Here is a 25,616-nt window from a genome sequence, read left to right as displayed (position 1 = left end):
CTCCGTCACCATCAACGATATTCCCCGGGCTGGTATGTGGAGCTTGGAGCTCCCGCGTACCTATGAACGACTACGAATTGCTTCCCACGAGCGCTACGCCAAGCGAACGTTGCCAACTTGATAACCGCATGCGAGGGTTGATTTTTCGGAAAGATGCCTCACCGAGGCTCAAGAGACTGTTCCCAAAAAGAGCGCTGCTGTCATCGTGTAGCATCGAGAGACGGATAACTCAACCCTGGAGGGATTTGATTTCATCCCCAAAACCAGAAGGCGTCGGCCACCCGTTCTTCCGCTGGAACTTAGTGGAGAGAGCCACTTCGAGGAATGTAGCCACAGACAGACGCAGCAGAATTAAGGCATCAATGCAGATATGGGCTGTATCTGGAATTCTCAAATTTTGGGTGATCCAAGGTCCTGGGCGTTCCGTACACGGATCACAATCAAATAGTTGAGAGTCTGCCCCACTGATTGCTGCTCGCTGCTCATCGAAGTCTACGACCCAGCGGCCGGAGTCGGGGGATTTCAACATTGCGCAGATCCAATCGATTAATGACCAACGTCCACAGCCAAGCACTGGTAAATAATTCATTGCGTCGCTCAAAGGTCAGAGCAATCTCGATTGACTCCCCGCACTTTCCAGCTTATCAACTTGACCAATGTGATCGTTGAGCTGACTCAAGATCGTGATATGTTTCATGAATATTCCGCAGATGATGTCTGGGGCCTTGACTAGATTCGAGTATTCCGAGTTGGAATTTCGCGCACTAATATAATGCTTTCGGGAGGAAATCCCTGGTCGATTGGTAAGGGTGGAGATCTCTTCAGAGTTGTGCTGTGAGTGACAGAAATCTGTCGAGTGAGTCCGGGCTGCGGGGAACTCGATCAGGTCGCGGAATCACGCTGCTCCGGACGCGATCCATCGAAAGCTATACTTCAAGAAGTTCTCGCGTTCAGTTCGGCAGCGGATCGTTCGAATCGATGAATTCCTTAATCCGGAATCTAAATGTTTTCTGGCGATATATGCTGGAGAATATGATGGTCAAGACATGGATTTCTGTAGAACCAGTCTTGGGAGGGGCTTATACCAGGACAGCATGTAATTCCCGCAAGATTGACGTGTCGGGAAGTAGACCATAGCGCGGACTGGAAGGAGTCGATCGGGCGGGGAATTTCTCGTCGGCAATCTACCTTACTGGGTCTATACCATCGGGACGGACAAATGGGAACGAAAACACGAGAGCATCGCGAGAGTCGATGCACATAGCCTCCAAAAAGTTTCCACGGGCATTGATGATAGCCTCCATGGGGACGACGAGGATTCAGGGGGCGAGGTTCCTGCTCATAAACGACAAAAAATGGTGTATGTATCTAATTGAAGAATCTGATTGTTTAAGGAATGTATCATTTGTTTTATTCGTTGGCGCGTTTCCACAAGCTTCTTGATGGCATAACTATCTATGTATGTTCTTGTTGATGTTCTTATCATCATATGTTTCGGCTTCGAGGCTAATCGTCCGACGTCTGACAGTACCATACATCCTCGATGAGCTCCACCATTTCATTCAAGAGCTCCATGCCTTCCTTTTATTTTTGCATTAACTACAGCTCTCTTCCATCCCTTCCAGCTTCTATAAAATCGTTGTCTGAGAGCGTTTCTGTAACGGCTTTTCCGTTCATTCTTTTAGAAATTTCGACAACAATAGCTTCTTTCGTGTTTGAATTCTCGCTCTCTTATATCCCCGCCATGATAGGGAACTCCCACAATCCGTCTGAAGCCTGCGGTCTCAGCTTAGTGTATTTTCGGAAGGATGTGTGTTTTCCATGATGCATTGTTTCGTTGTTTCGGTTCCACATACGAATATTTGATTCAATAATCATTATTATTATCTCAATGAATGTTCTCTTTCGTCATTATCAGCATCGTCATCATCATCTATGTACAAGGAATATATACAGCGTCGTCTAGCTAATTTACAATACGCCGTCTCGTTGGTGGGCGCCAGTTGTGCGGAACAAAAAAAAAATCTACTCCATCCGATAACTCCTTCTGCTTTTCGTTGTTCGACTCGAGTACTCCAGATCACCGGCACCACGGCTGGAGCGCAAATAAATTACGTCTGTTCATCTTCCAAACACACTCCACCCAGCGGTCCTGTGTACGGCCCCGAGCGTCGAAACGTCCCCACGATTCTGTAGGATTCCGTTCCGAGGGCGATCTACGACTCGGGAAGAATTATTCCTCTCAGGAAAATACCGGGAGAACAAATTTCGAAGTCCAACGAGGTACTCAGCTCGATACCGCGCAAGAAACAACATGTCGACTGTCAGGATAAAAATTCAGAATTGTTTGAGGGAGCATCGGTTCGACATGGCGAATAGAGGGCGACGTCAACGAAAAGTTGGGAGAGGAGTACGGAAGGATAAGCTTTTCCTTTGTTTTTCATTTCCTCATCTTCCGTCTCAAATCCTCCTTGATATGGAATATGTGTAATGCCGTGCTTAAGGCATAACGCTCGATGTCGGTTCGCTGTCGCGAATTCTTAACATTTGTCCGAAGGACTTGCATGTCGTTTACGTAGGGAAGGAGATATGCAGCTTGCTAACATTGCGTTTGGCCGAGAATGGGGTGGGGCTCAACAGCGAACTCATTCGTTCGATCTCCGGAAAGTCTACAAGAGCAATGACCTGAAGGGTTCAAGTTGAGCAGCCGAAACATGGCGAGTCCTAACTGAGATACGGTTCAATCAACCCTGCCATGATCTAGGTATTTATCAGTCCTCAAAAGAACTTCTATGAGGCATCGCAACGAATAGTGGCTTGCCGACTCCCGGGTCGGCTTCTGTTGGCTACCGCGGCTGCTGTCGAAATCGCAAATCTGTCGACTACCGTCGTCGTGTTACTCGGCGTACACATTTCGGAGAATGCTTAAATGTCGATGCCTATTTAACAGTGGTTTGTGTGTTCTTCTCATCCCTGGACGAAATCCCATTCTCCTTCCTCTGTCCCTTCCCGTATCGATTGTACATCTGGAGGAAGTCCAGGTCCGGTAGCAACTACGATTCCACGCGACAGTAACGCGATGATTTCCGCGGACGCGACGACCTACACGATGGCGTTGACCATCCGGATTACCATCCAAAACAATTATTCGCCCATTCATTCGATCGGATTCTGTCTATAGATACAATAATTCGAACAATCTTTCAGATCCCCTCCCCATCCCGTCCACCAGTGGCCAGTCGCTGCTTTCCCGAAAGTCGGTCCTCATCCAGGTCGGAACCTTGACCAGAATGAGCGCAAGCGGCGAGGTTTCAGCCGAACCGTTCACTGACTTTTCGTCGAAGACTTTTTACATGGCAAAAGCTCCCGAAGAGCTCCGGTGAGGTTAGCGTTTCGTTGTAGGCGGAGTTCTCGTCAGCAACCGGGAGCAGGGATTCTACCTCGGAGCGATCCTTCCGGGATTTCGCTGATATTGAGCGAGCTCCGAATTCGGAGCTCCAAAGGAGGGGGGGGGGGTGGCGTCGTCGACGCGATGCCGACGTACGGGGATTTTTTTCTCCTCGCAGCTTCGGGATCTATCGACGTCGCCGTCTCCTCATCTCTAGCTCCCNCCCTCCCGGCTGCATGTGCGAGGTGACGACCGACGGTGAGGTACACAGATCCGGTGAAAGTTGCGGTTTGCGAGGTAGGTCGCGATTTCTTTCCGACAGCCAACACGAATCATGCATGGAATACATACATATTATATATAAAAAACCTTCAACAGCAATTATTATTGTCTACACTAGGAACCCGTCCTGGCCCCCTTTCGAGGAGGGCATCCCCCTTTGAAGCACATCGCCCGTGCTGTGCGCCGCTGACAGCCTCAGCTGGTTGGCGTCATTGAGCAGTTTAATGTTGTCCAGAATCTTCTTCTGGTGACCCACCAGTGCGACTCCAATCCGAATGAGATCGGACTGCCGCATGCGGGACACAGCATCCATTGAATTGAACCCTCCACGCAAGAAGTGGTCGAGGTAGCGGGACATTTTTAGGCAGGTTAGCCATTCTTCTACGCTCCGGGCGTTCGTCTGGAATATTGGAAAAATACGTCATGTCTCACAAGATGATGATACGGGGGCCAAGAGCATCGAAACAGGTCGGAAACAGGACCAGAGGAAGAGAGTGCGATCAAGCGCGCCGAGGGTCCTGACGGCAGTCCCGATAATCATCAGAGGGGGAAAATCAAGGTAGCGTCGCACGACCGCAAGGGAGACTCACCGCGTTGTGATGCAACTGCATGGTTGAATGGGCGCCGCCGAGGGTCACAGAGTTTGGAGTACAGCCGTATATGGCGCTCTGCTGTTGGTGATTGAGATTATTCTGATGTAGGGTCGCTTGACCTTTCACGACGACAGTTTCCAACTGGAGCGTCGAGCCGTGAGCCCGTTGCTTATTGTTATTCACTGCAAGTCTTCGCAGGGTTCCAGGCTGTTTAAGAAGGCTTTCAAGAGTCGTAACAATATTCGCGAACGTTGGACGCAGAGAGCGGTCTGATCGCCAACAGTCAAGCATGAGCATGTGCAACGCTTCTGGACATTCTTTCGGAGGTGGAAGTCGATAACCGGCCTCTACGCGCTGAATAACGTCTTGATTCAGCCAGTTAAAGTACGGCCGCTCTCCTGACGAAAGAACTTCCCAGCAGACGATGCCGAAACTCCAGACATCGCTCGCGGTCGTGAAGATCCGATACTGGATGCCTTCGGGGGCGGTCCAGCGGACGGGGATCTTCCCGCCGGATGTGCGGTATTCACCCTCGCTGCCGGAGTACGCCGTGTACTCGATTTCACGCGAGAGTCCGAAATCCGCGATTTTGCAGACTAGCTCAGCATTGACCAGAACATTCCGAGCTGCGAGATCCTGGCGAGAAAAAAAACACGAACCGGTTACCCCGAGACCGAGGGATTCACTTAGGGCCCGCGGGACATTTCCGCGGGACATTTGGGACGTTTCCGGAAAATCGTCCCTGAAAGGAATTCCGAAGGGAACTTACTCTGTGAACGAAACTCATGTCGGCCAGGTATTGCATGCCCGACGCGATTCCGTGTAACATTGCGACCAACTCCACCATATTGAACTGGCCGGGGTTCTCCCGCAAGAACTGATCCAGGGATCCGTTCTCCATCAGTTCGGTAACAATCATGACCGGCATGCTCTTGGTCACGACGCCCTCCAAGTATATGACGTTCGGATGATCGAACTGTCCCATGATGGTTGCTTCGGTGAGGAAATCGTTTCGCGCCTTGTCCGAGCTGTCCCGTTTGAGGGTTTTGACGGCTACAGGAACAAGACGGATTTCGCCGCGGGCTGTTTGTGTGCGCAGGAGTCCTTTGCAGACGTCAGCGAATTCTCCGGAACCTATGACACGCTCGATGCTGACGGCATCCCGGTCGATTTCTCTTGTGAATTCCTTCACGGCTTGCTGAGGATCTTCGTACGTGTGCGGATCAATGTACAAACGGCTGCCCAGAGTACCGCAGTTGGTGAACAATGGCGTGGTAACTGAAAAAAGACATTCATTTGCTCATCAGTGATCGATCGACGAAGAAGATTACGCCGGCGAAAAGTTCGACTACAACGACAACTCCGACACTCAATAAGACGGCAGATACTCAAGAAGATGCGTGCCACAGGCGGGCGGGCGAGCGAGCTCGCCCGCTACGACAAGCTAGGCGTGGCGTTCCTCACGCACGGATCACGCTATCCGCTCGACCGTATAACCGTAACTTGAAGTAAGCAGATAGATACAAAGGAAAGGTAAGCAGGCGAAAGCCTGCTCCGCTCATTATTCCTTCGGCAATAAGTAGTGAAGCATGCTACGCCTGTAAGCACAGAACGACGCGTTCAGGATCCCGTAGGAGGAGTGCGCGCCGTCGACAAGACGTATGGAAAGCTTGCACTCGGAGAGAAACTTAAATTGTCTTGTCGCTTCGGGACTCGACATTAAACGTTCGCGTAGCGGAAGAAAGTATTTGTCGCTCTCCTAACGCGTCAGCGGGCCTTATTCGCGTCGGAATGGTACATCCGCAGCTATTCGGAACATTGGATGTTCTTTCGAGCAAATAGCACCCGGTACACCCCGTAGTGTCGGTTCGTAGATCACTCGACATTAGATCAAGCTTGACGCAGTGTCTCTCTTCTTCTTCGGAACGAGGCATAATGCTCATTAATCTGATGACATCGCACCCCTGAGAGGTGGACTTGAGCGACGAGGAACAACAAGCTCGGTGCGCCGGTCGGTGCGGAGATGTATATTCCATTAGAGCTTCCAAACCATCAGCTCACGCGAAGCCGGGCACGAAACAGGGGGAACAGAGGGAAATGGAGGTTCGGCCGAGTACCGATGCTTTGAAGGTGTGACAAATCGCGATTTCTCGTATTTGCAACAAAGAGTGCACCTCGTGAAGAACAAAAGACCCCGGTCGGCGGCTCCACCTTTTCTCGTTCATTGCCGCCGCCGTTCCCATCTCGTTTTGTAAACACGGGTTCTTTTCACTCTCCGACCCAATAAGCAGCGTGCCAAAATATTTAAGCACATTGGGTTCTCAGCTGAATGTGTCGCGGGACAGTCACTACTTACACATGGGGGCCGCTATCATCAGAGGTCTATGATCCACCACTGTGAACGCGTTCGTTTACCGTTAGATCAGATCGTACGCAATATCAGGTAGACGAATTTACCGATAGACAGGGATAAATCCCGAACGAGCTCGTCCGTCTGGAGCCGCGGCTCGATTTCGGCTGGAGGATTTCGGACGCTCAAGATTGCCAGAATTGTCAGTCATGAGAATCATGACTCATGACCTATGTCGGTACGCGTCATGAACTGCACGGCGCGTTCTAACAACGATCTAGCATGCGAGGTAAATCACTGACGACGTCGATAGGAGAAGAAGAGAAAAAGCGTTAAAAGCAACTTACTTTTCTTACCTTCCCCGTTTCGGTACTCGAGGGTGTCGCAATCACTAGGCTGCTTCTTGTTGCATTCATCGCTGTTCCTGTCGGAGAAACGAGAAGGAATCAGCGCTGCACTCCCGGCCAGTGATCAGGAATGCGTCTACCTGAACGTCTATTAACGGCTCCCGGCACGGCCGGAATGGGATTCAATGAGTGGACTCAGCAACGTACCTTTTCACGTACAACAGGAACACAATGACCCCGATAACGATGATGGCAAGCGCTCCAACTACGCCCGAAAAGATGGTCATATTGCTCGGACTGCTCGAACTGCCTTCGGCCGATGGCGCGATTGCTCCACTGCCTCCACTGGTCGGATGCAGTTGCCCCGTGACCCGGTACAAAGGCTCACTGTAGTCGCTGAAGCCCCGCTGGGTTCGAACGCGTACTTGGAAACCGTACTCGGTGCGCGGCTTCAGGTTGCCAATCGCAATCTGAGTCATGTTCGTTTGAACGACCGTTTCGTTACGCGAAAACTGCCGCGGGAAATAGCGTACTTCGTAGCGCTCTATGTCCGGGAGACCCGGCCCTCCTTTGGGCGGTTCCCAATTGAGTACGATCTCGTTCATCCTGACAGGTCGGGCGTAGACCTTTGAAATTATGGACGGAACAGATGCCTCTGTCTTTATGAGAATTTCCGCTTTGTGGAGTTCGTCGCCGGCGATATTGGATACACCGTTTTCGGCATAAACTTCGAAACGGTATCGAGTCACCGGGTTGAGACCGGAAACAGTCACCCGCGTCTCATTGAAACCGCTCTGCGCCGGAGTATAAGTCGCTTGAGCGCCGCAGGCCTCGCACACGACCCGGTAGACGATGTCCCGCCTCCCGCCGGTGTCTTGCGGGGGTCTCCACACCAAAATGACAGTGCTCTGATCAACGAAGGCAAACGAAAGGTTTTGTGGAGCCATGGGTGGCTGAGTGCAAGCCATCGACTTCGGGTCGCTTGAAGATCGGTAATATCCGTCCAGACATTGGCATTCAGGGGAGCCGTCGTCTAAAGCTTCGCTGTTCCGTGGACACGGCTGACACGATTCATCTCCCACCGTCGACTTGAACATTCCACGAGGGCACGCTGAAACAGAAACGAAACTCTTTAGATTCCGGCTCCTGATCGAATCGATGTAGGTACTGACCGAATCCTGTTCCTCAGATCAGGACGAGACTACTCTACAAAAACATATGTATAGCCGCCCCCGTTCCAACTCGTTTCAAGGTCCCGTTCCGCAACAATTTTTCTGCCCACGAGCGCGATTCGGAGGTCAACGCGTACTGGCCAGGCCGACGAACAGACTGACCAAGCGACCGACCATCCGACCGAGAGCCGGACAGGGAGACATATTGCTCTGTTCACACTTGGTGGGTTTCGGGCGCCGAACCGAGTTGAACGGATGAGCTCACGGACATCACAGTCAGGTTGTTGCCGAATCGTATTCGCTCGTTCGAGCGGGCTGGGTGACTGCTTGGCCAGTGGGCCAAGTTCCCCCTCCGTGCCCCCCGTCAGGGCAGCCCCGTCGCGCTGGGGGAAGCCACCCAGGAATCCGCGAAGAGTGACAAATTTCATTACATCAATGATACCCCTCTTATATGTGAGGGGGGAGCTGAGAGGGGACGAAGCCAGCCATTGTAAGGTAGGACGCATACGACAGGACATCTGCTGAGCCCGTCTGTCGGTCGAGAGCCGGTCGTCGACGGGTCATACGGCGAGTGGAAATTCACTCATTCTTGAGAAGTTGTTGATGAAGAGTTTCGGATATAGGAAACTATCGCTTCCTGCGCTGGCGCTGCTACGAGAGATGAGTCGATTGACGAACCTTATCCGACATAAAGTTTCCTACAGTCCATTGAGGCGATCAGGCTCCGCATGGCCGAGATCGAAAGCTCAGCGAGTGACACGCTGTGGAGAGCCGGTATCGAACCAGCACCAGAGTTTGTATCGTGAACGTCGTCGGCAAAAATAGACGAGAGATCCATCTTACTCCGGACCAAGTTTCCCCTACTCAAAAACGGCACGAAGGGAATAGCCTTTACACGTATCTAATAACACTCGGCCGATCGGTCGGTCGGTCAGGAACGACAGCGAACCTAGCCACTCTCCGCCATCGAGAAACTTCAACCAGCTGTCATCTTGTAGGCAAACAAACTTCCCGAGTGAAAGGCACTCATGGAAGTCAAAATCAAGCGAGCGAATTCAAGGAATTCTCGGAATACGACTGAGGGGAGGGGATGGGAGAGCGACCTTGAATGAACACGACGTGAGAGGAAGCGAACTCGGGAAAGCTCTCACAAGATGTACTAGTCCTCCCAATGTTTCTGGAAAACACTCGACAGCCGTCTTTCGATTCGGCGAATCCAAAGAGCAGTCGAGTTCCCTAAAGACGGACCAGCTGCAAAAGTACGTCGATGGAACGAAATCGATTCATTGTTCCGCCATGATGAAAGAACTCGGAAGCCGTGTGGTGGGTCTGATCGCCCACAAAATCGGTAGCCGACCGGTCAGGCAGACAGGCGGAGTAAGCTTCCAGCATAAGATGGAAGCAAACGAATCGACGAGCGCACGTGGGAAGCGAACGACAGAAGAGAGAGCGCAAAGAGCACGAAATTACATAGGGAGAAAGGAACAGTTCGAGAAGCGGCTTCCGGGGCGGCAGCAGCAGCTGGCGTCGGAATGGGGAGTATGCGCCTGCGGAGGGCCGTTTCGGCCTCGGGCGACGCCTACGGACTCAAGCAAGCTCTTTCGGGGCATCTAGGCTCGGCGGCATGGATGGTCGTCACGTTGGAATTCACGCCGATGACGCGACAATTCATGCCGTGACTGAGCGACGGTTGCGGGTCGCTGAAGTACCGCGCGGTCTGTCTCCCGATGCATATCGGAACTTCGAGCTGAGGATTTTTCGCGCTGACGCGGCGGGATCGGTGATGATGGCCGACCTCTCCTGGGGCTCTGGGGCTGCCTTTGAGGGTCGTCTCCGGCTGAGAGCTTCAGAGGGTTCGTGAATCCGAAGGCTTCGAGCCCGCGGGGGCGAAACAAATGTTCTTCACCTGGTCGCTCGGTCCCTATCTGCCTCAGGCTCTGGGTTTCGCGCGTTCAACACGGAAAAATGTTCACCGGCTCGGCTGCCGGGCGGTGAGGCTGGCGGGGGAGCGAAGTCAGAGAGTCCGAAGCAGCGAAGTTTTTTTTTCTCTTCTGCATGTGAAGATAAGCCAGGATGAATTCGTGTTCTCGGTTCTCACCTCACCGTCGGCTGGTCTGTCTGTCGACCGACCGACCGACAGACGAACCGACAGTTCTGTCGACCGACCCGCCGTTCCACGGAGGAGCGCCCACCAAGCAACCGGGATCCGACAGTGGAGCAGCGCGCCAAGTTAGTGAGCGCGCGTTCTAAGCTCCTGCCCAAGTTTGTTGGCCGCCGCCGCCGCCGCCTCCTCTGCGAACGTATACGGTGCGCGAGTGTGTCTGGAGCAGCTGCATCCGCTATTCACTCGGCCGACTATTCCTCAGCTCCCAGTGAAAGAGATGCGCTGTCTTTGAAATTTTCCGCGGACGAAACAAGCTGATCCGTGAAATGGCATAGAGAGGGGCTTGCTTTGCCAGCCAGCCGGCCGGCTCCGTCGCTCGCTTCTTCGAGAGCAGCGCTACAGATGCGGCACCTAAAGGGTCGCTTGCGACACATGAGACACCCGAAAGTGCAGATGGGCTATCGAGGCTTGCCGGAAGCGTATCCGAGACGGCAGAGGAATAAGACGCTGGAGATGAGCGCAGGAACTGAGGGAGACGTCCGAGTTTCTCCCCGGCCTTCCCATGCGAGCATTAGTGTTGTCGTCCCTATGCCCCCCCGAAACTCGTAAGAGACGTACCAGCTGGCCTTCATCCAAATTCCAAAGGATAAGTCGACGTCGTCAGCCCATACTTGGGCTTAGTTGGGATTCGTGGGTCTTCGAAAATGATGGAATTCGCTCGGATATCGGAAATCGAGCCCAGAAAGCCTCAGATGATGTGATGATCATCCCCAGTGAGGGGGTCGATTGGGCGAACGGCGATACAGAAGCTCAGACAAGTGACCATCGGCGCGAGATGTCTGTCACGCTTCTTCTGTATCCGCCACGCAATCCATTTGCTTTGACGTAGATGGACACAAACCCGAATTCAGAATAATTTATCATCCTCCATTTTTCGGCTTGGCTGGCTGATACGAGAGAAATTCACGCGATGTCGGCGTACAGCGACCGAAGGTCCTCGTCCAGACCTGCATCAAGCGAGCGAGCGAGGTAAAAAATCGGCCTCATAATTTAGAGCTCTGAGCCGAAGTGCTTGGCTGCGTCTCCCGATGTTCAAAACGGGGAACTCCTGAAGTGTAACGCCATCGTCGCCGTTCGTGAGCGCGGTGTCGAAGCCGTGGCCGAGACACGGTCCGTTGGTTCCGACCCCGACCACTGAGTGAGACAGAGGCTTACCAAACGAGAGATCATGGCCATTTTCCTTATCTATATATAGATTAGCCACCTCCCTCATCCACTCATTCGTACCAACGTCAGTCGCCGTAGGTCTACGGTAATCCCGACACCACGGCCTCGATTGCCCATTGCGCTGCGGATTGAGCGACGCCGGGCTGCTGCTGCTGCGACCACGACGATCAGGCGCGGGGAGGAGGACGACGACGACGATCACTAGAACAACGTCGACGGTCATATAGCTCTCCGGGCGGTACCGAGAGTCGATACTCCAGCCGACTCGAACCGATAGCAGCCTGTGCGGCGATCACCCGAGCGCCAGCCGCGACAGTTTTCCGAGCACTCGATAAAGTCATTAATGATCTTGGCTTCTCTCGCCTTTTCCTTCCCTTCTGCTCAGGCGCCGCTTCTAGGGAGGAACTAGTAAAGCCACTCGTTTAACGATGGTACAGAATACGCTGTTCTTCGATCCTCTCTTCTCCTCTGCTCGACCTACAGGTGCGCCGGATTGTGTTCTTCCTCCAGGTTCGGGTCGATCGTCGAACTTTCCATATTCTAGAGATTTCCAAACGTGTTCGGGGCTGCGGAGAACGACCTGCGACACTGAGGGATCGACTCCGAACAACGGCGCCGAGCCGTTTCACCGCATTGTTCCTAGGGAACACGACACCGCCTGGCATAGCTATGCTCTAAAATCACCGGATGAATAGAAGCACATAGATGCCTGATGGAACACAGATTTGCTTGAACAGATGAGGGCATTTTTTCCCACGTTCCCATAAAAGAGACGAACGTTGCATAGATTCTGTGAGAGAGGTTACAACCCCGATCCCGGGCAGAGGCGAGAAATGCGTAAAATCCAGCTTCTAGTCGTTGTCCGAGGGAGTTATTGCTAGGAGGGAAATACGAAGATTCGTCCGACGATTCCTCGCGCCGTCCGCCAAGCTGAGCGTTCGCCGAGAGAACCCGCTGTTCGTATTTCTCTTCTCGTCTTGATCTTAATTAACTCTTCCGCGCAGACAGACGAATCGCTCTTCTATTATTAGACGTGGAAATCGGCTTAGATTCGGGCGCCGTTTGTCGAGCCCTCCTTCGATCGGTTTCATCATTCGTTGTCATCTCCTCTGGCCGTCTCTACTATCCCTCCGAATTTTTTTCCTTCTTCCCTCCTCCGCCCCGGTCGGAGATCCTAACGCTGTGGGACTACGGCGGGCGGGTGTTTTAGAGACCGGCCGCGGAGCGGGGTGACTGGTTCGTCGTCTTGTCCCGGTTCATATTCCGCTTGATTTGTCATTTGATGATATTTCGTTTCTTGTTCTCTTCCTCATTTTGCTCGCTCATCATGGGAGCGGGCCATCTGACAGTCTCTGAAACGCCTTCAGGCTCCCCGGCTGAGCAGCTTAGGGAGCGTCGGCGGCGGCGGCGCATTCTCTCGAATTTCTTCGACTCGTCTTATTCCTCTCAGGTTTTCCCCTCTCGATTTGTCTTCTCGATTCGTCTTCCGTTTCGATTCTCCTCTTTCCGTTGCCGTCGAAAGCTCTCTCTCGGACGGCGGCGAACAAGCGAACGGGCATTCAGAACGGTGGGGACAACGACCGACGCAAGGCGGGGCAACAAGAGCGGGAGGGCTCTGTAGGATGCGGCTCGTGGGCGGCGGGGGGCAGGCGCCGCGTTTTCTTTCGTTGCGCGTCTTTTTGATTCTCTCGCCAGCCGCGTGTTCGAGGACGAGAAGTGACGGGTGGTTGCTCAGGAACTCGTGTTTATATCTAACGTGCATCTGAGTGAGTGCAACAAGGCAGCCAATGCGCAGCCAGCTGTTTCACTTTCGGCATTCCCGTTCTTGTGTGCATTCCCCACTCTGTTCGTTGAGTCGGATCAAGAAGAGACAGATGCTTGCCTTGCAAGCGGGAGGAGCGCAGTCAGTCCCTTCCGTCCGTCCGTCGGTCGGCCGGTCCTTCAGCCGAGCGCGTCAAGTGCTCCATACGTTCTCCCTCGATTTTGATGGTATCGTTCGTCGTTTGCTCCCTCAAACTTCGTTCGCGTCCTCTATCCAATGGGATACACTTGCGTCCAGGTCGAGCTTCTCGGGATGACTCGTTCTTCAATCTTCTAGCCACAGTTTTCTCTCTTTATCCGTCAACGTCGATGAAATAATTATTACGGAGTCATGAAACGAAAATATTCGAGCTCGATCCGGGGCCGTGCCCCTGAAAAGTTCGAGAGCTCTCATGCCTTGCATGCAGAGATCATTCGGAGCGGAAAAAATAAGTCCGATCGCGAATTCCGTGCAGACAGATGATATGTGGGCGTGGAATTCGATCAATGAGAAGGTGCTTGACGGGAAAGCATTGGAAAGACTTGTTGTGGAGCCGCTCAATGATGCCAGACAGTCGTCCGATAGATGATGATTACCTATGCCCTCTTAAATGCTTCATGATGGAAAGTCTATGTAGTGACACCTTGAAGGTTGGACCCCGACACGGATTCGATGATCTCTTCTAATCTCTCATTCTAAGCTCCCATCCCTGTCCATCCCCATCTCGGACAGCAGTCATTGTCGTCATCTTCTTCCCGGCCGAAAATTCTTCAATCCCGTCTATCTTGAATTTTTATTCGTCTAGACTCTCACTATCAGCGCCCCTCATCTCCCGAGCCGCACGGTAGAATCCGAGGCGAGAATCGGCGGAATCACAGGAATTGAATGGCTCTCCAAAATAAAAGTTCAATCCAGACTTCTCTTACCTCTGCATTCCTTGCCCGCGGGTTCGAAACCGGGGCTGCACTTGCAGCCGCCCGTGGGCAGAGTCCATTCACCGTCCCCTTTGCAGACGAGTCTCGGCGTCTCAATCATCTGGGCGTTGGCGACGCAGCGACCTTCGCGCGCCACAATGGCAGTGATGTCGGCGGCGGTCGGAGTTTCAGGGAAGAAAGCGTGATTCATCGTCACGTTAGGGCACGTTATGTAGTAAACCCTCAGCGCGATGAGTGAGAGGCAAGCGCCCTCGTCTCGCACCGCGAAATACACGCCGCGCTTGGTCACAGGTATCGAGCGGACCTGAAAGAAGAGCCAGTGCTTATTCCTCCCGAGCGTAGATGTCACTGACTCTACGATAGATCAATCCTGAAATCGGCACGTGGGACCGCTCAACTTCTTGCATCGGAGCGAACTACGGAGAGAAGTTGCCGGATTGGTTTTCCCGAGCGAGTTACAGGATTTGGCTTACCAGTCACGGCTGACGAAATGCAAAACTAGCACCAGCACACTAATTAGCTCGACTAATTCCACCACATCTCTTTTCATTCAAGTCCGCAGGTCGCTCCGTTCATTCAACTTCAGAAAGGAGTAGCGCGACGCACCGCTCGCCTAATGTCGCTCTCTCAGTTAAGCTGATCATCGTCATGATCAGAACAAACGGAAAAAAACTTGATGAATGAATTCAAATGAGCCCCGACAGATGAATTGAATCTTCAAACAGCGGGGTCAAGCCGCGAACGATGATTCGGACAGATAATACGTGCCGCAATTGTTCTCGCCCGAGACAACGCAAACTGTCAAAGCGATTTGACCTGGAACAGCTGTTTAATTGTGCCCTACAGCCGAGCGTTTAGACGGAGCTCGTGAGGACTCCCACGAGCCGAGCTCCGAACAACAGTAGTAAATGAAAGAGAACCTTTCAGATAACCGTCGTAGCGGCGGTGACATGGTAGGTATGTCGATCTGGATACGTCACACGATAATATGCAAATTCGATGGGCCTTTGAACCTTACTTGTATTCACGATATCTTCCGATAGTTCGGGTGACCGGTGCTCGCGAACTCATGGGAATTACTCTCATATTCCGGTCGACCGACCGATCGGCGAATCGCTTCACATACGGACAACTCGCTGCAGGAGGCCTGCTGCGGTTCCAGGGTAGCGAGCCAGGCAAGCTAGCTGGCAAATAGGCGGGCCGGCTATTCACCGTAGAATAGTTCCCGATCCGTCCGAGCGAGAAAAGTTTCTGCGGCTGCCATGGGGGCGAACACTAGCAACGACTATCACGACCGAAAGGAAGACGATACCGATGGCACTTCTATGCCGCCGCCGCGACAACTACGAGCTACGAGCTTAGAGACAGATTCAGCAAGCAGATTGGGTTCTGCGAGCTTTCCAGGTGGTACACCAATCTCCCATCTCTGGTGTGACCGCAGCACCGTCTCGTTCCATCGGTGCTTTTTGTATCTTCCAGCTTTGTGCGACGATGATCGACGATAGATTCCACCTTTGGTAAGATTGCTATTCGGCAGACCCGGCCCTGCGAGAGGCCACACGCGGGCGAGAAGACGAACACGGTCCCACCGACTGGCGTGGAAATCTCTCGATACTGTCGGAATCAAATTCAGGGGCTCAAACGCCGCTGCGGACCGGACGGTGGACGAGGGGCATCTCGTCGATTTTCCCCGAAGTCTTTCACCGAGGTCGGCACGATGACGATGATAGCGACGGGAATAACTGGCGAGATCCCAGAGCAGCGACTAGGAACTACTAAGTGATGGAGACGGCCGGAAGCAGATTCGGCGTGCAGAAGTGCGAACTTTGTCAATCACTCACCTCAGTGTTAATTATAACTTGATTAGTCGATGTGAACCTCCCTTCATCAGCTGCGATTCTGTCGATGAGTTTGTAGCTCTCGGGCTCCCAAGAGGGTGTCTCCTTGGGACCCTCATCGACTTCATAGTACAGGAGAGAAAACGTCTCCTTGCAACTAACGGCCATGCCCGGGAACAAAGAACAGTCCCGCATGGAGAATTGCACTTCGATGTATATTCTCGACGCATTACTTCGTTCGATGAGCGGGGTCCACAGCCAATTGTTGACGTTGCGGTAGGCGACGTCACAGACGACATACGATCGCCAGTTTATGCCTTTGCCGAAATCCGTGAAGGACTCCTCGACCCACTGGAAAGAAATAAAAAGAATATTAGAAAACCTATGTCTGCTGAAGGCGACTCACTACGTATTCGGAATCGGTATCCGGAATGGAAACCTCTGATTTGGCTCCGTCGGCTCCATTGACTCCCGCTCGGTGGTCCATTGATTCTCGTTTCACCGACGATAATAATTTCTCAGCCATCAATTCATCATATCCAGTTGTGCTCCTTCACTCTCCGAGGGTCTGATGTCATCGCTCGGTAGCAGATTTCGAATCATTAGGCAATTACCAGCAGCCATGAGAAGCGTATAAATCGGGAAGAGTTATATGGAGAGAGACGCGCACAGGGATCAGATTCAGTCAGGAGATCGGACCGAGGCGAATCGATCTATTTCGCGGTGGTTGTTCTAATTGAAGTAATTTGTGGGGCGTAGCAGAGAGATCCGAGCAGAAGGGAAAACGACGACGCACGAACGAACGGACAGCCCGCCGCCGCCGCCGAACAATCTTAGCCTCGCCCATCAGAGCAGGACCACAGCCAGCGACCTGCGCCCGTAGCGGATCGGAGTTTGGACCATCGGTCCGTCCGTCGGTCGCCGCCGTGAGGACGAGGGCTCTGCTCGATTTTAACATCGAGCGCTCACGACACTTTTGTTGTTCAAGTAACTTCGACGGCTACGCCCAACATTTACCTCCAGAGGATGGAAAAAAAAGAGTTGAGTGGGCGGTCCGAATTTCGGGCTGCTCGATTCGTTGAGCAAACTTCGAAGTTCCTCGCCGCTACAGAATATCAATTGCGGAGCGAGAATCCTCCCCGGGCACGATAGTCTCGATGCCGGCGATGAGATCGCTACTTCAAACAAAAGGTTGGCCGCCATGGCCTGAAACTCTGAACGCACCGGAATATATCGAAATATTTATTCCGCCTGCGTTCTCGGTCACCACCGATCTGCTCCCGCTCCAGGCTAGAACGTTCGAGCCGGAAGCCATCGGGGGCTTCTCGACGGTGCAAAACACGGAGAAAGATAACGGCGAACTGAACGTTGACTCCGACATCGGCTATCGCCGCGGTCGTCGTTATCGAAGAGGTGAAGGCTGGGAAAGGTTGCCGACGGATAAGCGACCTGGTCGAGTCGTTCGATTGCTGGCCGGTACACACACATTGGAAGTGCGGCTGTGTCTTCCTCCGTTCAGTGTTCACTTGAGATGATAAATTGCTGTCAATGGACTTCTTCAATGAGGCATGAGCCTGAGAAGGAAAGAAGAGAAGCGGAGCGAGAGTCGACCTACTACATTCTCTGCCTTAGTGCACTCCGACTGATAGAGCGTTTCGTTGGCGCTCGTTGGTTCATCAGCTCTCGATCCGGTCTTGCTCCGCGGAAGGAACAGAGACTCACGCACGCACGAATTCCGTTCTCGCTCACCGTCGAGCGAGGACAAGTCGAAGGGAATAGCGGGGTGAAGCGATCGACGCTAGAGGGATATCGTAGTTTCCGTCGTACTCCCACTCGCATTTCTTTTGATTCCGGGCTTAGCTCGTTGTTTTTTTTCGTGACGACGCAACTTGTGATGAGCTCCCTGTAGAGACCACGGGCCTGCTCCGAGTCGAAAACAGACTTTCGCGATCGATTCCGCTCCGGACGGATGAAGCACCAGTGTTCTGTCGTATTTCGGAATCGATCCCGTCGTGTTTGACAAAACACATACACAAACACATACTCACAAATCAAACACCGCAGATTCGGAGAAACAGCGCTCGGGCACCAAGGTCAGTGGCTCCATTCGCTGCCTTTTAACATTCCAAGATCGCAACTCGTGCCTTTCACAATTTAGCTTCGTCCGGGGAAACAGCACGCAAACTATTCCTGCATCCGGCGACCAGCAACAAATCATTAGAGAACGCGCTCGGACCGAGTGGCTGCTGCCGGGAGGGCCGAGGGTGACCGGGACGAGCCAAGGGGGAGTGGCTGCGGAATAGTTGCGGCTGGGAGCCGCGGCGAGTGCACGAGTCGGGAAGCCATTCCTTTTGACTGGCGGAAGTGAGCACTAAAAACGGAATCCCACCTTCCGCCGACTGGTTGGCCGAATGCCCATTTGAGTCATTCGTTCCCCCATCTATTCATTCATTCGTTCGTTGGTTCGTTCATTCACTCACTCATTCCATGCCTGCTCTGCTTGTCTGGCATCCCGGCCGCCTCGTGGCTGGCTTCTATTCCCCAAACCAAAGCCCACATCCGCGCGGACTCTCGCACGCGGGACCCTCGGCCACCGCCGCCATAGCTCACATCCATTAAGATCGTAGATTGCTTTCGATTCGTCGATCCGTCCATGTGTTTTTGTGGAAAATTCGCAATGCCTCATCGGGATTCCCTCTCTCGGGACCATCATCAAGATGACATCGGCGTTAGGAGCAAGGGAAACACCTCGATTCTTGTTACGGGAACGAAATCGCGGCCGCCGGTTTGGGGTGTTTGATCGCTGACCTTCGATCAGGGTTCGTCGTACCATCCGTCGCGGAAGGAATATCTGAGCGAGGCCGCGGTTTACACCGCGCCTCTAATGGGTTTGCTCTTGTTTTGTGGAACACGAGCCCCTGCACATAGGAAAGAAGGAGCGGAATGTAATCATATATGAGCCACTCTTCTTTTTTAGCCTCCTAGCTAACGTGGCGAGGGCGGAAGGAGCAGTCACTCACTCGACGAGGATCTGGGGATCGGGAGCGAGGGAGACAGAGGGAAAAGGGCGAGGAAACATAGAGGACGAGTAGCTAGTGAATGACGGACAGGCCCAGGCTGCGAGAGAAGGCCGGCCTGCGAGCGAGCGTGCGGGCCGGCGGACCGGCTTACAGGCAGGCTTAGAGAAGCGTAAAGGAACTTAATATTCATCTGATCTCTTCGCTTTCGTCTTTTCTCCTGGCTGTCTGACCGAGCGCCCGACCAGACGGCCTGGCCATCCGCCTTCCGTCGACTATTGGTGTTCATGAAGAAGGACGAGATGAACAAGTAGAGAGTGCCAGTTGAGTGCACAGATGTTGCTGATATGTCCATCTGGTGTCAGCTGGTTGGATGTAGGGACGGACGGACGGACGGACGAACGGAGTGACCCACCGATGGTGGAGGGCCTTTCCGCGCCAATCTCACGACGCTAGAGCGGCGTTGAACCCGCACCATGGCGTGCCAAACCCCGGCAGACCCGCGACCCTTCGGAAGCGTTTCCCTCTCGTTCGAGTTCGATTTCCCGTAACTCAGTGTGCGGACTGGCTTCATCGGTTCAAAGCCTGCCCCTTCATCCTGATTCGAACGGCGACGGCGGGGTTATTCGGCGCAGCCCCTGCGGCTGGCGGCGGCGCCCTGACCGACTTTATGGGAAAAGGAAAAATTGCCATTTTCACCAGCTGCCCGGACCTAGAACGGCCCGTCACTCACACGGCCAGGCCGAGATCTTGATTCGATGGGAGAGGAGTTTACGGATCCTCATTTTTCCCCATTCTCTTGTCCTGCATCTCGACCTTTAAAGAGCTCGAGCAGTCGTATAACGTTGGGGTTTCCGAGGGGTGCAAGATCCGAGTTCACTGGAATCTTAGCCTCATTCGGAGTCGTCAACGTGACCAATACGAAGGAAGTATCGGGTTCCTCCGTGATTCCCTCCTCCGGACGAGCGGAGCTCGATTTCCCTCAACAACCGATTCGGAAAAACGGGGAGATGGAGAGAACAATGACACCATCCGAACTCCTTCGCTCGCTCGCCCGCGCGGGCGCCCGCTCGTAAGCTCACTACGTTATCAGTCTCCTTCCTTCCACCACTTTGGCCTGGCTAGCAAGTGCGACGCGGGCGGCAGTTGGAGCTGCGCCGAGACCGAAACCCCCCAGATGGGTGAGCCCGCACTCGTGAGTTGCGAAGACTCGGTCGCAGCGAGCTGGGACCAACCGGGAGCGGGGGCCGGAGATCGGCCGTCTATTCGCTCGTCCGTCCGCCAGACCGGTTCGCCCGGCTACCAAGAGAAGCCATCAGTGAAGATAAACAGACGTTCTGAGAACGTCAGCTTCCGCCTTCTCGCTGCCCGTTTCACGGGGAATTTTCGCATGTCTTCTGCTTCAACATCTGCGAGTCTCGCTGCTCCGTATCATAATGTTTCAGGACACTGCTCCCTCCGAGCGCGGCCGACTCGTTTTTAGTGCGAGACTTTCCGTTCCCATTCTTCATTTGCCTCCAGGCCCCGCTCCCTCCCGTATCCATTCTTGCGGAACAAAGGTTCTTCGTTTCCCCTTTGCGAATAAATACCGAATACGTACGCATAATATTGCGGCCAACGAGGGTCACTTCAGTCGGCCTTCACTTCCCGCAGACCCTTCTCCCGGGAGCTCGCGTCGTAACAAACATATCCATATATTCTCTGTTCTGCAATGCGCTCTACTTCAACAAGGCGTTTTTTTTTGTTCCTTGCATCAGGCTCTCTGCGATGGTTTCAGTAATAGCCCTCGCAGGTCTTTCCCTGGAGCGCGGCTGGTTTTGCAGCTCTCGCCGGTTATCCCCCGTCCTCGTTCTTCTGTTAATCGGCGTTGTGGTTTTATTGTCTCGCGGCGAGCTTACTCTGGTCGTGTAGTAATCTCTTGCCCCGTCTGCCCACGGCTCGTTCGTTGCTGCTTGTCTGACTTCGGCCGAGCGTACCGACGAGGCCAACATCACTACCGCCGCGGCTTGCTGCTGCTATTCTTCTTTTCTTGCCTGTTTCGTACTCGTCTTCTCGCCCCTTCTCGCAGAAGCTTCTGCCATTCAAACCACGTACACTTCTTTCACTCCCGTCTCTCAACCGCCGAGCCCTGTTCCTATCGTGTTTGTTGTCCCAAGCCACGTTTGGTTCACCCTTCACCCCTGTGGTGACTAGAGCACTTTTTTTCCTTTGAGTCTTTCCGTTTTTGTCTCCGTGGGGCCTCCGTCACCGTATGGAACAGGCCACCCAGCTCACCCTACGCGCATACTTCGACTTCACGAACTCTCAGTCAGTTGGAAAACAAACGGAGAGACCAACCGACCGGCTTGCGAGCCCCGGACAATGAGGGACCGACAGGGGCCGCAATGCAGACAGACGAGCCGAGGGAGCGGGGAAAAAAACGAAGGAAAAAGCATTCTCATTCTTTCAGTTGAACGAATAACGTTCACTCTCGGTCCATCCAAGTTCCCCGCGGCTCCCAACATACGACAGACGGGTGAGCGACCACCTCGAGCGGTAACCTCTGGGGTGCGTGCAACCATTTACTCTTCGACTGTCGCGCATCCCAACAGCGGCGGCGGGCGGTGTGCATTTTGTCTTCATCTTCGTCTGCGTGCGGACTGTCTGCTGCACGGTCCCCTATTCTCGCTGTCCGTCCAACTGTCTCTCCCGCGGTAGCAGCGATCAGAGCGCGGGGCAGACGCTTTCAGTTTGGCCCAAGCATCGCGGGTTCTAGTTTATTCCCATGATGATGACAGAACGGAGACCGGAGACTCTCTTTAGGCGACAAGATGTGATCCTCATGGAGCAGCGGGGCTAACAGGCGAAGGTCCATCGTCCGGTTGGTCGGCTCGTGTTCTTCCGCACGTGCGATTGCGCCCCGTCGGTAGTTCACCAGCTGATGTTGCTTCCGTGCAGGCCTCACTTGCATGCGACAAGCATCGGAGTCTCGGATTACTTCGGCTTCACGCTCGCAAAGCCATTAGAATGGTCACCGTCGGCGAGCCAGCGTCAAGTGCACGGGAAGTGCAGGCGACTACGAAGAAGCAACGACAGGGGAACAGTGCGAGCTGGAACGCGGGCGAGGAACAGGAGCGACAGACAGCGAGCATTAACGAATCGTGAAATTGCCTTTGTCGTTTTATTTTTTTTCTCTCTTTCCTGCGTCCTGCTACGTGATCCTGCTCGGTCCCTACTCGGGGCGGTCCTTGATTCCCCTTTTCAGATCGCTCGTCTTCTCCCGATTTTCGCTTGCCTGCCTACCAAAACGGAAAAGCTCCAAGAACGACAATGACAACAGGAACAACAGCGTCGAACGCGCCGAGATTCGATTTCGCTCCCGAGACTCTTTTCCCGCGTCAAAAAAAAGGAGAAACAATCTTCTTCTTTATAAAGCGCTTTGGATGCCGCTCGATTTCAATCTATTCTCCTTCATGTGCTCCTCTCTTCGGTTCTGTTGCCAGCAAGAAGTCGAGAACGCCACCGCAGCGAATTATCCCATCAGCACTGATTACCGAGCGAGTTGGAGTGGTTCATCGACGTCTTCTGTTTCGAGAGTTCAGCGACCAGCTCAAAAGAGGCAACTCCCACGCCGGATGTCAACCATGTAGTTCATCCCGGCCTCGGGTTTCCTGCCTCACAGGGAGGGGCCGAGTTTCAAAAGATCAAAAGAGATGTTTTGATGCGGACCCATCTACCGAAGTTGGCGACTTGAATGAGGGCGAATCGTTGCGTCCAAGCCGTTCCCCGACCGACTGCGACGAGGAGAAATAATTCGGGGAAGAGCCGCTCGGAAGCTCCCGACGCGCGCAACGCAAAACATCTGAGGCGAACTCAGCGGGAACGCACATTGATTTGGAAACAAAAACCCAAACGAAGCTGGTCTGGTTCCCGCAGCCAGCCGGTGGAGCGACCGGTCGGGGTGGTCGTGGCGGCGGGTTGCGATGCGATGAGTCATTCGTTCATCATTATTAGCTTCGACAGTTGCAGAGGCTCTTGCCACCGTGCATGGTAGCGTTTCCTATGCTGTGGGCAGGTGTCTGTCGCGGCTGGTGGCCCTACTCCGACCTGGCGGACCACATCTAATTGTCTTGTTGTTATCTCGAGAGAGGAACCCACTCGGTGGGACGACGAATGCTCCAATGACGCGAAGCCGGGGACGGACGAGTCGTCAGGCCGACTTGCAGGAAGAGGAGCTCGAGTTGACCGACTCGATGCAACGCATGTTGTATCGGGGCCTCTCACCAAAACGAGATGGGCTCACTGCGAAGTATAATCGATTCACGCAATACCGTCGGCGTCGCTTTTCCAGTACGTCGTCGAGAGACGGTTCGGTCGCCCGAAGATCATAAAAGCACAGCTCGGAAATTCCTTCATCCTCGCATCTGGAGGGGAGAACATCAGGCGCACGGATGCGTTAGCGATCCAAAAATGTCGCCTTCCGACAGGGAATCATACGAGCTCCTCCTCCTCCTCATATCGGGAGCTGCTGGCATATCAAATCTCGGAATTATGGTCTCTCTCTAGCAACTCGCTAGTGATGCTTCCAGGCGCGATATAGTATGTGTGTAGTAGGTGAGCCCAGCGAGAAGTTGCAAAGCAGCACACGATAGTCGAAGAATAAGTAGACCGCCCAGAGCCGGGAGGTAGAAGCCCGGCTTGAGGCGGCAGGAAGGTGAAGTGGGGAAGAAAACAAATGAGTCACAAATTTGGACCCAATGAAGAACAGAGGAGATATGATAAGCATAATAGGCTCACACAGCGAGCGAGGGTAGGTGAGACGAACGGAAGTGAATAGACGAAGCTTCCATGGCGAACGGGCGGCCACATTCTCCCACCGGCTCCATAGTGGGAAGGTTGCCGGTTTGATGACTGGCGGCTCTGTTCTGCCTCAATGGCTGACTGAGTGAATTGTTCGATATCAATTGCGAACTCATTTGTCCATCTCGTGACTATCCACGAGTTTATAGGATCCATTCTGACTGTAATCGACTCATCAGGAGAGTGTCGGTGCAGCTGGATCATCTACGTTCCCAAGTCGGGGAAGGAGATCGACTCGGGATGAAGTACGATTCTCGCAGAACCACTTCAATCAATCATTGAGCCAACGAGCGAGAGATGGACCTTCAGCTCTCTCCGAACGAGATCGGACTCCTACTTAGAATATAATACAATGCACTACGAGACATGTATCGTGCTAGGCATACGTGTAGGTGTTGATAGGGTACTTACTCCTGGCGTTCTCGCTTGCGGTCCGTACGGATATCGCGGCCAGTCTAACGAAGTTTCTGTCGTTGTATCCAATAGCACCACTGCAAAAAAAGAGAGAATTACGAATTAGAAATCGTACAACCCAGTTTCGACAGCCGTGATCCGTGATGTCTCATCCACGTGCGCGTCTTCCCCGCATAGACGGGATTCCCTCCCGAGTCCGCGAGGGGCATTCTATGCTTTTTCTGAAGCGATTCCTACTGTTCATTGAAAGTCGCTCGACATGGAACCTTCATCTAGCCGGGATACTCTAGGTGCTCAGTCACTCTGCCCGACCTTCGCTCGAATATGTTCTAAAAACGCCACCGAGCCATACATCCTGCAACGGAATGTGCACGGTGTAGCTTTCGCTCTGCCCTGACCTGACGCCCTTGTCGTGCTGTTCTCTGACTTGAACTACAGAGCAGAGAGTGGCATCAATATGCATGAGACGCCTGTTCTTCTTCAGGCGATGCCCCCCACCTGCCGGCCGGCCAGCCAGCCAGTCAGCCAGCAAGCTACGATGGCTTGCCCTACCTTCTCTGATCTGCCATGTACGGCATGAATATTCTACTTGTTCACTCTACTTTCTGTTTTTTTCTCCTCCTCCTCTTGCTCCAAGGGTCGCAGTCTCACTAAGAAAAAGAATTAGGCTACCTCAAGGTCGCGCCAGCACAGCAGCGACGAGCTGAAAATTCAGCTTACGCGGCAATGACTCAGCACGGTAACCTCGATTCGAGGATTTTTCTGTCCTAGAGGAAAGATCGGCAAGTCTCAGTCAGGAAATCTCAGAGGGGCTGTCGCGATACCACGATTTCGGAGCTGTCCTTTTCCACAAGATTCTCCGAGGAGTACTCCGAGCTTCCTCTCGAAAAATGTACCGCATAAGGTTCGCAGTCGAGAGCGTGGCATGTTCTTTGGTCGGGAGTCGAGATGATGGCATATCCTTTCGTATACAGCATCGCCTCACATTCCTGTCGGCCCCGAGGAGAAAGTAGCGGCCGCGGAGACGATTGATATGAATGCTCGGAGAAGATAATATTCCACGGGCGGTGTTCCGTATCTCGATAATTTCATCAGGAGCTCGGAGATACAGATCGGAGCAGCGACTTCCACACCCACGGGAGCGGAAACACCGGAGCAAAAACTCCACGTTACGACGCTGCGCATCGATCTTCCCGGGTTTCTGGCGTCTTATTTCTGGAACATTCTCCACATGGTTCGATTTCTCCATCAAAGATATCATGCTTCTTGGAGCGTTGTTCAGTCAGAGGGGGGGAGTTGACCTGCGCTA

General features: G+C 53.3%; 1 protein-coding gene across 1 annotated transcript; it reads right to left on the bottom strand.

Annotated features, from left to right (window-relative positions):
• Positions 1–3,779: 3,779 nt before the first annotated feature.
• On the bottom strand, positions 3,780–25,568 carry Eph (Eph receptor tyrosine kinase). Its single transcript, XM_029113046.1, has 10 exons — positions 25,481–25,568; positions 24,305–24,384; positions 16,041–16,388; positions 14,191–14,503; positions 7,168–8,071; positions 6,961–7,037; positions 6,620–6,658; positions 5,033–5,541; positions 4,261–4,899; positions 3,780–4,070 (listed from the first exon to the last, which is right to left on the bottom strand). Exons 1-10 carry the CDS (start codon positions 25,566–25,568, stop codon positions 3,780–3,782), a joined length of 3,288 nt encoding a protein of 1,095 aa, XP_028968879.1.
• Positions 25,569–25,616: the final 48 nt, after the last annotated feature.

This window comes from Galendromus occidentalis, unplaced genomic scaffold (assembly GCF_000255335.2).
Source record: "Galendromus occidentalis unplaced genomic scaffold, Mocc_1.1 scf7180000075992, whole genome shotgun sequence".
NCBI lineage: Eukaryota > Metazoa > Arthropoda > Arachnida > Mesostigmata > Phytoseiidae > Galendromus > Galendromus occidentalis.
The sequence above is the reverse complement of the archived record's forward strand: the minus strand, read 5'-3'. Positions and strand labels throughout refer to the sequence as shown.